At 43.4% G+C, this 14,136-nt stretch overlaps 1 protein-coding gene across 4 annotated transcripts in view; it reads left to right on the forward strand.

Moving 5' to 3' along the window:
• Positions 1-14,136, forward strand: part of PAXIP1 (PAX interacting protein 1) — an 89,271-nt gene that overhangs the window by 20,682 nt on the left and 54,453 nt on the right. For all 4 annotated transcript variants that reach the window (XM_045006301.1, XM_045006300.1, XR_006577063.1 and 1 more), the window contains exon 6: positions 11,032-11,667. In XM_045006301.1, coding sequence (XP_044862236.1) covers positions 11,032-11,667 — 636 coding nt within the window. The remainder of the gene's footprint in view (positions 1-11,031; positions 11,668-14,136) is intronic.

Raw genomic sequence — 14,136 nt, forward strand, 5'->3', positions numbered from 1 at the left:
GCAAGTACTTTAACAAATGCTTGACATTATGGATCTGAGTAGTCTATAAAAAAATTGTGAAGATAAGCATGTGTCTGAAGGCTTGCTGAATTGGGGGTCTAAAATGTATACTTTAAACTTGTGTAGATCTTTGTCAAGTTTGGAATTTTTTGATTGAGAAATAATTCTTTTATACATGTGTCAGGGTTCCCTCCCCACTCTGAACTCTGGGGTACAGATGTGGGGACCCGCATGAAAGACCCCCTAAGCTTATTTCTACCAACTTAGGTTAAAAACGTCCCCAAGGTACAAATTCTTCCTTGTCCTTGGACAGTGTCGCAGCCACCACCAAGTGAGTTAGACAAAGATTCAGGAAAGAGAGTTCCTGTTTCCCCAAAATATCCCCCCAAGCCTCTTTACCCCCTTTCCTGGGGAGGCTTGAGAATAATATACCAACCAGATAGGTAAACAAGGTGATTACAGACCAGATCCATGGGTTTTTAGGACACTAAAAATCCAATCAGATTCTTAAAAACAGAACTTTATTATAAAGAAAAAAAATAAAAGAAGCACCTCTGTAAAATCAGGATGGAAGGTAATTTTACAGGGTAGTAAGATTTAAAACACAGAGGATACCCCTCTAGGCAAAACTTCAAAGTTACAAAAAACAGGACTAAACCTCCCTCTTAGCATAGGGAAAATTCACAAGCTAAAACAAAAGATACATTTCCTTGCTATTACTTACATCTAAAATTACAGAAATAGTATCATTCAGTAGGAGCTGGATTACTTGCTTGGTCCCTCTCTTCGTCTCAGAGAGAACAACAAAGAGCACAACCCCCCCCCCCCCCATTTGAAAGTATCTTCTCTCCCCATTGGTCATAGAATATCAGGGTTGGAAGGGACCTCAGGAGGTCATCTAGTCCAACCCCCTGCTCAAAGCAGGACCAAACCCAACTAAATCATCCCAGTCAGGGCTTTGTCAAGCCTGACCTTAAACCTCTCCAAGGAAGGAGAGTCCACCACCTCCCTAGGTAACCTATTCCAGTGCTTCACCACCCTCCTAGTGAAAAAGTTTTTCCTAATATCCAACCTAAATCTCCCCCACTGCAACTTGAGACTATTACTCCTTGTTTTGACATCAGGTACCACTGAGAACAGTCTAGATCCATCCTCTTTGCAACCCCCTTTCAGGTAGTTGAAAGCAGCTATCAAATCCCCCCCTCATTCTTCTCTTCTGCAGACTAAACAGTCCCAATTTCCTTAGCCTCTCCTCATAAGTCATGTGCTCCAGCCCCCTAATCATTTTTGTTGCCCTCCACTGGACTCTTTCCAATTTTTCCACATCCTTCTTGTTGTGTGGGGCTCCAAACTGGACACAGTACTCCAGATGAGGCCTCACCAATGTCGAATAGAGGGGAATGATCACGTCCCTCGATCTGCTGGCAATGCCCCTAGTTATACAGCTCAAAATGCCGTTAGCCTTCTTGGCAGCAAGGGCACACTGTTGACTCATATCCAGCTTCTCGTCCACTGTAACCCTGGGACCTTTTCTGCAGAACTGCTGCTTAGCCATTCGGTCCCTAGTCTGTAGCAGTGCATGGGATTCTTCTGTCCTAAGTGCAGGACTCTGCACTTGTCCTTGTTGAACCTCATCAGGTTTCTTTTGGCCCAGTCCTCTAATTTGTCTTGGTCCCTCTGTATCCTATCCCTACCTTCCAGCGTATCTACCACTCCTCCCAGTTTAGTGTCATCTGCAAACTTGCTGGGGGTGCAGTCCACGCCATCCTCCAGATCATTATTCATACACAGGACATTCCCTGCTGACTGGTTTTTCTTGTGGCCTCCCACTCTTGTGGGCTTCTTGTGGGCTTTGCTGTGTGTTGCGGGATCAAAGCCCTAAATTATAAGCTTTTTTGGGCAGAAACACTATGTTCTATGTTTTGAGCTCGATGCATATTTATGATGATAGAGAAAACACATGAGCATTTCATATTGTTTAACTGTCATTTTTGTGGATGTGTGTGCACCCTACGTTACATCTTCGCTCTAAACTTTCAGACATCTTATTTAATTTTACATAATTACTGAAGGAAAAAGACTGTATAAGATGACTACTCTGAGTCCTCTTTATCATAATACAATAGAGTACTTCTGTGGAGTAATTTGCTTTGACAATAGCCATGATATCAATAAAGATTTACAAGTCATTATGACTAAATAGGATGAGATAAAATGAGATGTCTAATACTTGCCAATGAGAAAAGAAAATAGGAGCACATGTCTGCGAATACTTCCTGCAGCCCGGTTTTATGATGTGTGAATGCGAGTTTTGCTTTCCAGCAATAATGCTGGATGACCATTAGCTGAAATTGCGTTTCTCAAAATATAGTTCAAGGGACATTGTCAATTTTTTTTTTTAAATTGACTAAAAATCCCAGCTTCTGATAGAATGCCCTTTAAATATTACATCCTGAAAGGGTTTTTTAAAATTTAATTTAAAGAAATTAATAGAGTTTTTCTGCTTGATGAAGTCTGAAGGCGTTTCAAGCAAAGGAGATAACTGATTATAGCACTGCTCCTGCAAACATGCATGTGGGTAATTCATACTTTTCCGAAAGGGGAAAGAGTGATATTGACTGTGTACAGATTGTTTTACTTTGTGTATTTGACTGCAAACTGGAAAAAACAACAACACATTTTCCCCTTTGTAACAATAGAAGGTACAAAAACTCAGGCATTTTTTTCAAGTTGATGGTGGTCTTTTCAGTTCTGTTTTCAGCTTTTAGTAAATTGCATGGAGTGTGAGAGATAGTCATTGAGTTTTCAAGTATCAGAGGGGTAGCCGTGTCTGGATCTGTAAAAGCAGCAAAGAGTCCTGTGGCACCTTATAGACTAACAGACGTTTTGGAGCATGAGCTTTCATGGGTGAATACCCACTTTTCAGTCTTTTTGGACTTTGCTCCCATAAATCATCAATATTATAACTTTAACAAAATTATAAATATTGGGCCAGATTCTCATTTATACCCTTAAATTGGGTGTAAATTAAATTTAGGCCCATGTTAGGTCTCCTGTACACTATCAGAGTGGAGTAAAAGGGGCATTACTGTAAGTAAGGCCAATTTCTATTGCTACACTTACATGCTATTTTTAAAAGTGTGTGTGTGTGTGTGTATCTATCTATATATAAAATTAACTTTTATCATTTTAACTAACACCATTCTCATACCTCCCCCATTCCTCTGTCTGTTCTGTTATGCCTTTCTGTGCTAGCATGTGTTGTTTTGAACTTGAAGCTTATTGGAGCAAGTATCTGCAAACTCAAGCTCAAGCTCTGCAAGATGTACCTCTACTAGAGCTATGTAGGGCAGCTACCTGGAGTTCCTTACACACCTTCACATGACATTACGTTTTGGGTCCAGTCTTCTATTACAGATACAGCTGTAGGGACAACAGTATTACAGTCAGTCGTCACTTCTGCATCCTTGCACCCACCTCTTGTTTGACTACTGCTTGCTAATCTCCCAGGTGTGGAATACACATAGGGCCCATGACTCGAAGAAGAAATTGAGGCTACTTACTTGTAACTGAAGGTTCTTCAAGATGTGTGGTCCCTATCTGTATTCCACTACCTGCCCTCTGATCCCTCTGCTGAGGATCATAACTGGATTTGCGATAGGAGAAGGAACTGGGGACGAGTGGTCTGCATCCCACGTTAAACCCTTGGTTCAGAGCATGAGTAGAGCAATTGGATATGTGTGGATCAATGGACACTGCTTACTAAAAGTCTCCAGACTCAGGCGCATGGTGCGCATGCGTCCCCATGTGTGGAACACAGATAGGGACCACACATCTCAAAGAACCTCCAGTTACAGGTAACTAGCCTCCTTTTCTGAAGGCCTTCTCAGATCCAAGCCAGTTGGTCTCGCCTATAATTGGTGTGTGGTCTTTGAAAGCTTTGGTGGCTGAGTTGTCTGAAGACTCAGATCATTGTCTTTTGAAATCTAGAGTTCTCCCTTTGGATCTGCTCCTTCAGGGACCATCACTTCTAAAAACAGAGATTATCGTTCAGGTCCATTGAAATCTCAGTTCTGAGTAGGTGGCTCAGGGAATATTAATTATTCCAGTTGGTCTTGGGAAACGTCTTACAGGGCTCTATACCATTGATCTCTGTGTGGTCAGCACCTCCTGGTCAGTCTTAGTCAGGCTGTTCTATTTTTTGTGTTTACTGCATGCTATGAAGCTCTGGCCTTACAGCCTTCTCCATAGGTTTCCATGGCTAAGGAACTTTCAATTAAATACTTAAAAGAACAGACGGAGAATAACTGTGGATCTTCTTTCCCAGCCAAATCTAAATATAGACTGGGCTTTTGGCTACAGTCACTTATTCACCTTCCCAGATCTCTCTTGTTTCTGTACTTAAGAAAAATCAAGTTCCTTATGCTTTCCTAGGGAAGTATAATTCCTACCCAAAATTGACATGCTGCTGAAAGCAACAGGAGAGAGTGCTATCTGTCGATCACTCGTAATCTGTGGTGTTTGCAGTTCCCACAGGGATGGGCACAACAAGTATTGAATAAAAATCTCCAAACTTTTTAATTGAATTGTGCTTTTATACATAATGCCCAAAACTCTGTCAGGCACTCCGCAGAAACACACACAAAGTCATTTCTATGCCTTTATGTTCCATGTAAAGATAACATAACAAAAGGGAGACAAAGAAAAAGGTGGTAGGTAGAGGTTGTGAGGATAAGGCTTACAAATATAACATGAGTTTGATTTAGAGGGTTCCACATTTACCTTTATTTTGGGTTTGTAGAGATCTTCCTGTCTCTATGTGGTGGGGGAGGGAAGTTTTAAAATGAGTTGGCAGTTAGTGGGGAGAAGGGGGATGAAAGAAGGTAAGAAAGGGAAATAGAGACCAAGGAAGAAGTAGAATATTGGGACAGGGAGAAGGAGACCAAAGGGATGGAGAGAGAAGTTGATGGAGGAAATAGGATTGTAGGAATTGCCATACTGGATCGGACCAGTAGTCCATCTAGACCAGCGTTTTATCTCTGACAGTGGCCAGAACTAAGTGTTTCAGAGGAAGGGGTAAGAAACTCCATAGTGGACAGTTCTGGATTAACTGATTTATACAAGCAGTATCTTCCAAATCCTTCTTAAGGTTAATTTAGGTCCTGGGCATGAGAGTTTATACCCTTTCTGGTATTTAATTAATGTAAATGTAGTGTTCTTATCTGTACAATCCTTTTTTTTAATCCTACTGAATGCTTGGCCTCTGATATGTTGTGGGGGTGAGGCCTACAGATTGTTCTCTTATCAGTTTTAAATATATGACATTCTATTTAATTGAACATCCTCTTATTCTTGTATTATGAAATAGAATGGAAATAGGGAGAGCATGATAGAGAGGAGAATGGTGGGCAGGGAGGTTGAGATTTGCTTCAGGAGTAGAATAACTTGGGGGACTGGGGTAGGTTGGGATGCTATTTATGTTACAGTAGCACCCAGAGGCCCTGGTTGTGCTGGAAGCTATACAAGATATTATCCCAAAATGTCTACAGACTAATTAATGAAAGGCAAGAGGCAACAGGTTTGTGGGAATTGCGGTGAGGCAGGGATAATAGAAACAACAATGCATGGTTATGTAGACAAATAACGTGCACAATTTGGAACACAGAGCTGTTCATCTGTAACGTGACCATAGATCTGTTTGTAAAAATCTGATGTCGGGAAGCTGGCGTGGGTGTGAAAGTCTGCTGTTGCTGGTGGAGGAAAAGGAGCTATAGCTTTTAGGCCAGCCCAGAATGTCTCCTGCTGGTCCTGAGCCCCAACATGAGGAATGTAAGAGGCGAAGCTGCTAAGTTAATATTTTAACAATGGCTCCCTTATAGATTTGGATGGGAATGGACCAGGACCATGACTCTTATGACCAGGACCATGACTCAACCATGCAATCTACCAATGTGCAATACAAGCAATAGAAATGTGTAACAGACTATTGAAACGTGAGGCGCCTGTATTTTGTTATGCGTTGTGTCATTATAGATTATAATGGATTTTTAATTATACATTCAGTTTTAAAGGAAGCTTTCTCACTGTGTGAATTAAATAAATCGGTTTTTAAAAAGAGAACTGGAAAAATCAGATACCCTCATTTGCAGTCGTAAGGACTCTTCATGTGGACTGTAAACTGGATTTGAACTCTGGACCTTCAGATCCCTAGCACAGACCTCTAATTCTTGAGTTATCTTCAGATTTGTCACACTGGGTTTGTAAGGCAGTATGACTGAGACTTGGGCCTCAGAACCTACGTCCTGTTCTGAGTTCTGTCTGAAGTGACCTTCTACAAATCCACAGTTAACTTATTTGTAAAATCAGTGTTGTTGGGGAGGGCTGATACTAAGGTAGGAGTACAGGCCTAAGAGAGAGAAATATAAATGAGTAGAAGAGGTGAGTTTTGAATTTGTGGTCCTGGCTTCCAGCCTGATGCACTTTTCTCTAGCCTAAAGCATGTGTGCCTGTGCCAGTCGGCAAACATGCTGTGCAGTAGGCAGGCTAATTCTGCTGAGGTGTGGAACTATGGTTATTAGCCAGAATGGGCAGCAATTTGTGATCCTAGCCTCTGTTTGCCAGAAGCTAGAAATGGACGACTGTGGATGGATCACTTGATTGCCTATTCTGGTCATTCCCTCTGAGGCACCTGGCATTAGCCACTATCAGAAGACAGGATATTGGGCTAGATGGCCTTTGGCCTGATCCAGTATGGCTGGTCTTACGTTCTTATGTTCTAATGACCAGCAAAATCTGGTACACTTGAAAATGACCTATCCCCCAGATAGAGCTGTTCTGGCTTCTGCTGGTGAAAGGGGAGATTTGAGAGGCTGAGGATAATATAATAGCACACTTATTAGCATATTGTAAAATGTAATTTAAGTGCTTTAAGCAATAGGATGTACCCACCACTTCCCTTGGAAAGCTGTTCCACTGTCCAGATTTCATTTTGAAGAATGTGTCTGTCTGTCTGTCTGTGTCTCTCTCTCTCTCTCTCTCTCTCTCTCTCTCTCTCTCCTTTAGTTTCATCGATGTACTCCTTTTAGGGATCCTTCAAATACCCAGGATCTTATGTCCTCTTAGTCCTCAGGACTAATTCAGCAAAATCAGAACCACGGAATGAATATTTGGTGCTAGATTTTTCAAAAAGTGGCATCCATTTTGTGGTTATAATTTTGTGGCCACTATTAGTTGAGGTACAAATTATGTGCTTGAATATCTGAATGACTTACATTTCTCCTGGAGTTATTTGCACCTGAGAGAGTTATTTGCGCAGTGAGATCCCATGAGGTTTGGAATGAAAATCATGTACTCTGTGTCCAATTTGTTTTTTGTACTTTGAATCTTAAGTGAGAATGATCACAAAGGAAAAGAGTGCCTAAATTCCATTAATTAGCCTGCTGTTGCTTAAGCCTCCCGTGGAACTGGTCAAAGTGTGTCCATTGCAGCCCATCTTTGTTTTAGAAAGACTGGTAAGTATAATCTTGACAGTCTACACACCCCAGAGAATAAAGCAGACTAACTAATAGCAGCATTAAATCTGAATACGGCAACTTCCTGCACAAGTGTGACTGTCCTGCTGATTTGAACAGTTTTATTGGCCACAAACAATAGGATGTCTGTTGCTTAATTCTATGGTAGGAAGTGTGATGTAGTTTAGAGAATCCTTATGGATTTGTCCAAAGACTTATATTACACATTTGGTCTCTTAGCAGTGTGGGCTTAGTTATTTTATAGGTTCACTGTGTTCTTAAAATACTTGCTAGTTTGTTTTCACATAGCAGCGCCACTTGCAGATATTGTCACATTATCAGTATAGTTCTAATGTGAATCTTAGGCCTGGTCTACACTAGTCTGTTATTTTGGAATTAGCTGAGTTAATTCGAAAAAAAAAATGATTCCGTCCACATGACCAAACTAGTTTTTTCGATTTAAAGGGCTCTTTAAATCGTTTCTGTACTCCACCTCGGCAAGTGGAGTAGCGCTTAAATCGAGATCGCAATCCCAGGTTAAAGGTATTGTGCATGCAATTCAACATTATTGGCCTCCGGGAGTTATCCCAGAATGCTCCCTTGTGACCGCTCTGGACAACACTCTCAACTCCGATGCACTAGCCCGGTGGGCAGGAAAAGCCCCGGGAACTTTTGAATTTCATTTCCTGTTTGGTGACCATCAGCATAGGTGACCATGCAGAGTCCACCATCACAAGAGATCACGCAGTCCCGGATTCGCAGATGAGCTCCAGCATGGTCCGAATGGGAGGTACTGGATCTCATCGCATGTTGGGGAGAGAGTCTGTTATGCAGTGATGAGCTGCCAAAATCTTAACAACGGGTTCCCTATAAAAAGTTCTGATTTAACAACGGGTTCCCTATAAAAAGTTCTGATTTAAGGGATGTGCAACAGCATGTATTTTTTGTACCAATAGGGTTACCATACGTCCATATTTTCCCAGGAGGTGATTAAGAACCGAAAAGCCTGACATGTCCAGGAAAATACAGATGTATTTTAACCCTACCTAAAGTTCTTTTTTAAAAAGATGGGGCTGAACTAGAAATGAGCTCCGTTTCACATGTGTGGGTGGTGATCAGGGACAGTCTCAATTTTTGGGTCTTTTTCTTATATAGGCTCCTATTACCCCTCACCCCCGTCCCGATTTTTCACACTTGCTGTCTGGTCACTCTAGGGTGTGCACATGTGTGGGTCCCAGCTGCTCCCTGCCCCCCCCCCCATTAAAGCAGGTGTGCAGGGTTACTGCCCTGGGAACTGCAGGGCACCAGTGGATGTGGGGCTGGCTGCAGATAGGGGCGTGGGGCAGGGCTAGCTGGAGGCAGGGAGTGACATGGGCTGGCTGTGGGCAGGTGATGCAGACGGGCGGGCTGCGGGTGGCTGTGGGCAGGGGGTGGCTGCGGGGGGCTGCGGGCAGAGGGCTGGCTGCGGGCAGAGGGCTGGCTGCGGGTGGCTGTGGGCAGGGGGTGGCTGTGGGCAGGGGGTGGCTGTGGCTGGCTGGGGGCAGGGGCTGGCTGGGGGCAGGGGGTGGCTGCGGGTGGCTGTGGCTGGGGGCAGGGGGTGGCTGTGGGCAGGGGGTGGCTGTGGCTGGCTGGGGGCAGGGGGTGGCTGCGGGTGGCTGCGGGCAGGGGGTGGCTGCGGGTGGCTGGGGGCAGGGAAGGCGGGGGAGGGGCGCAGATACACGGGGGAGGCGGCTGGGAGCAGCAGGACGCAGCTGGAGCCCCAGGGCCAGAGGTCCAAAGAGCAGGAGCAGCAACAGGGCCCAGGAGGCAGCTCACATGGCTCTCGCAGCACAGCGCAGCGCCCCCCGGCGGCCGGGAGGAGGAATTACAGGCTTCCCAGGCAGAGCCCATCAAAGCTTCCCTCGCAGGGAAGCTAGTTAACAAGCGGTTCTAAAACCGCTTCTAAATTTAACAATGGGTTCGCGCAAACCGGTGCGAACCGGCTCCAGCTCACCCCTGCTGTTATGGCAGAACTACATTCCAAAAAAAGGAATGCAAAAATGTATGCTAAATTCTCCAGGGCCATGACGGAAAGAGGCTACTCCAGGGACACAGAGCAGTGTTGTACAAAAATCAAGGAGCTCAGGCAAGCATACCAAAAAGCCAGGGAGGCAAACAAGCACTCTGGGTCACAGCCCCATACATTCCACTTCTACCGTGAGCTCCATGCAATTATAGGGGGTGACGCCACCACTACCCCACCACTGTCCATGGACACCTGCAAGGGGGGAGTTGCACGGAGCGAGGAGGAAGAGTCATTGGAGGACGAAGAGGAGGAGGAGGACAGTGCACAGGAGCCAAGTGGGGAATCTGTTTTCCCCCCTAGCCAAGAACAACCTCCATTCCCGAGGTGTTTGTAACTTTCAGGTTCTACTATAGTACCTGGGTTTGCAAGACAGTCTAGAAATACAAATAAACTAACAGGAACTAGTGGAAGTCAAAAATGAAATTCCAGTAGGAGCAGGTTTCTATTTAAACACAAATCAAACAAGTCCATTTTCTAAGATGTTTTTGGCTCTTTACTTTAGTAATAGTGGTTATAATACTTAGCTCTCTTACAATGCTTTTCATCTGTGAGATCATTGGAAGGGGAGTATCATTTCTCCCTATCACATTCTGGGGTGCAGTCCAGACTAGTGAGGGGGGGGAGGGATAGCTCAGTGGTTTGTGAGTTCAATCCTTGAGGAGGCCATTTAGGGCATAGGTCAACAGAAGAGATGGACCACCTATGCCACCTACCCATCGGCATAGGTAGTCCACCTATGTTGACCTAGCTCTCTCTCCACTGGGGTTAGATCGACTTAACTATGCCACTCAGGGTGTGGATTTTTCACACCCCTCAGTGACATAGCTTGGTCAACCTAATATTTTAGTGTAACACAGGCCACACTATGGTAAGAGAGGTTACTGGATGTTACCATCCAACAGATGGGTATATCTTCTGAATAGTTTGGATCCTTTGGTTCTCATCCTGAGTAATTCAGCACCACTTCTCAGCAAGAATGATCTTTTATTTAAAAACGTCACTGTCACAGTTATTGACAATATATTTTTAAAGCTAGTGGCATAACAAACTAACGACATTTCAGTTGTTATATTGCATCCATAAGTGAATGGATAATTATAGGAGTTGTAGTAGGCTGCAACTGAAAGGGTAAAAGTTGGTTGCTTGAAAGCAGTTGCCTTACTTTGAGTTAATCTGTCTGATCACTTCTTTCTTGGTTCTTAGTTTGGGTTTTGTTAAAGTGTAAAATTTGTAAATGTTCAGTTGTTGCTGTTTTACGGATTCCGGTGTAGTCATGTGCACTATGACACCAAGATAAAAGTTGATAGTGATGGTGTCGGCTAAGTGTATATGAAATCATATTCAGAGCTAATCTTTATTCATACCACTAGAAATAATTAAATCTTGTCTAATTATGTGTGGGAGGGGATATGTAATACATTTTATTTATAGTCTTTTCTTATGTCTCATCCACAGGAAAAATATGAATGCGCTTGTAAACGAGAGAGCATTAAAATTGTGACACCTGATTGGGTACTAGATTCTATATCTGATAAAGCTAAAAAAGAAGAGATATCCTATCATCCCCGTCTAATTATATATGAGGAGGAAGAGGAGGAGGAAGAAGAAGACGCAGAAAATGAAGAACAAGATTCTCAAAATGAAGCTAGTACTGATGAAAAATTATCAAGCCCAGCATCATCTCGAGAAGGATCGCCTTTGGGTGACCAGGCTTTTTCACCAAAATCTATTAGTGCTGATAAAACAAAAGGGGAATTGATGTTTGATGATTCCTCAGATTCCTCTCCTGAAAAGCAAGAAAGGAATTTGAACTGGACACCAGCTGAAGTCCCACAGACAGCTGCAGCAAAGCGCAGGTTGCCTCAAGGCAAGGACTCTGGGTTAATTAATTTGTGTGCCAATGTCCCACCAGTACCAGGCAATATTTTGCCTCCGGAAATCAGAGGTAATATAATGGCTTCCGTTCAAGGTACCCAAGGCTCTGAACGACCAGAAATGATGACTACGTGGAGTCCAGCAGTACGGACATTAAGAAACATTACTAATAGTGCTGATATTCAGCAGATTAATAGACCATCAAATGTAGCACATGTAAGTGTTGGATTTTTAATTTACAATATTGGGCTAACATTTTAAAGAAGTTTGTTTCCTTTTGAAATCCTCAACATATGAGAAAGGGGGGTAAATATTCCCAGACTACATAGAGATTACATACGGCTAGATTAAATTTTGCCCCAGTAGTCAACCTATTCATTAGTATTTTAGCTTCACAAAAGGAAAAAATTACGAACTGGTGAAATATAGTGATATTACAAAAATCAGGATTTAATTCCAGCATTTGATATCAAGATTCATATTAGGCACTTTCATTGTTGGCAGGAGCACAAAGTGATTCACGGTCTTCAAGCTAGTTGCCCTGTTCATTAAACCAAACTTTGTGTCCTTCAGTACTTTTATTCAGTGCAATAGATTGCCCTGTTCTATACTCAGAAAATTTTAAAGTTGATGATTCTCTCAAACAGCTGCAATTTGATTCCTATTGTGCATTTGCAGTGTTTGGTACTACTGAGTAACTATAAATTGCTATGCAGTATAGCCAAGGTCCTAATTTATACATTCCATCTCCAGTGCAATCCACATAGTTTTGGTGTAAATAGTTATGGTTAATTTATTTCTTCTAGAAAGAATATGAAATAAGTGATCATGCATTGAAATAAACACGCTACTAGATTTCAATGAATGCATGTTGAAAGGATCGGCGTAGGGAAAGGCAGGGTGCTGGTGAATTTATTTGACTCTTCTAGACAGTGCATTTTATTCAGATAATTGTACTTGAATGTGCAACAGCTAGACCATGGGTAAAACTTTCAGAAGTGCCTAAGGGTATGTCTGCACTTCGGTGTAAGCCCAGGGTTAGTAGAACTCAAGTAAGCAGACCTGGGTTTGTTAACCTAAGGCCTGAGCATCTACGCTAATTTGTAATCTTGGTTCCAAAACTAGGGCTCCAGAGGCTACACTGCATTATACAGGACTGAGTCCAATCATCCATATCCCAGATTTCCTAGTGCCCTCTCAAAATGTGGCTACTCTAGCCTTTTGCTCATGGTGCAGCGTGGGAAAACTTGACTGTCCACCAAACTTGACTATCCAGAGCACAAAGAAAGTCAGCCCATGGGATCGTGGGATACTTTTGGCAGTCTTTGGGAGTACAAGTCTGGTGGAGCTGCATCTAAACTACAAAGTGAACCCTCCACCCCGGTGCAGTCCTGGGACCCTAGGTCTCACCTTTGGGTTAGCACAATTTATGTGTAGACAGATGTGTGCTTAGGCTTGAGCCTGAGTTTGAACCCTGGGCTTGCATTGCAGTGTAGACATACACCAAGTGACATATGAGCGCACATCCCATATTCAGAAATCACTGAGTCACTCAGGAACCTAAATCACATTGAAAGCTCCCGTGTGCCTAAGTCAATTTTGCAAATTGGACAAGGACTCCTGGGTCACTTAGGCACTTTTGAGAGTTTTGCCCCACATCTTGAAATATAACCTTTGTTTGCTGTGTGTCCTGCAGACCTTTTGAATTCTGTGCTTGGATGAGGTAGGAATCAGTGTACAGCTCTCCTTGCATACTGAGATCCTTCCAAAGCAATCCTCTCTGTGTGTGCTTATTATTATTTAATGTTTATATTATAGCCTCTAGAGGCCTCTGTGAGGTCAGGACCCGTTGGTGCGAAGTGTTGTACAAACATAGACCATGTAACAGTCACTGCCCCAAGGAGCTTACAGTTTAAAAGATATGACATAACAGGTGGATAAGAGAAACAAATGGGAAGGGATTGAGTAACAAATGTAATATTTTTTTATGTATGATAAATCCTACCTCAGTGGTTCTCAGTCTTTCCTGACTACCGTATCCCTGAAGCCCAAACCCCGCTGCGTGGGGCTGAAGTCCTAGCCCTGCCGTCTTGGGCTGAAGCGTGTAGCTTAGCTTCGTGGGGCCCCCTGTGGTGTGGGGCCACAGGCAGTTGCCCTGCTTGCCACCCCCTAATGCCAGCCTTGCACTTGCCACCCATTTAAACCTGTCCCACAACCCTCAGGGGGGTTGCAACCCCCCGAGGTTGAGAAACACTGATCTAGATGAGGAGTACTTGTGGCACCTGAGAGACTAACAAATTTATTTCAGCATAAACTTTCGTGGGCTACAGCTCACTTCTTCGGATGCATAGAATGAAGAAGTGAGCTGTAGCCCACGAAAGCTTATGCTGAAATAAATTTGTTAGTCTCTCAGGTGCCACAAGTACTCCTGTTCTTTTTGCGGATACAGACTAACACGGCTGCTACTCTGAAACCTGATCTAGATGAGTTGACGTACCCCCTGGAAGACCTCTGTGTACCCCCAGGGGTACAGGTACCCCTGGTTGAGGACACTGTCCTACCTCATCTTCTCCTTTTAAGATGGGATCAGAAGGGGCCTAGGATGACTGACAGCCTTTCCATTGGTGGGCAGAGCAGTGCATACCACATAGCATTGCCTGCGCAAAATGGAATGACCATGCTAAA

Source organism: Mauremys mutica, chromosome 2 (genome assembly GCF_020497125.1).
Source record: "Mauremys mutica isolate MM-2020 ecotype Southern chromosome 2, ASM2049712v1, whole genome shotgun sequence".
In the NCBI taxonomy this organism is placed as follows: Eukaryota; Metazoa; Chordata; order Testudines; family Geoemydidae; genus Mauremys; species Mauremys mutica.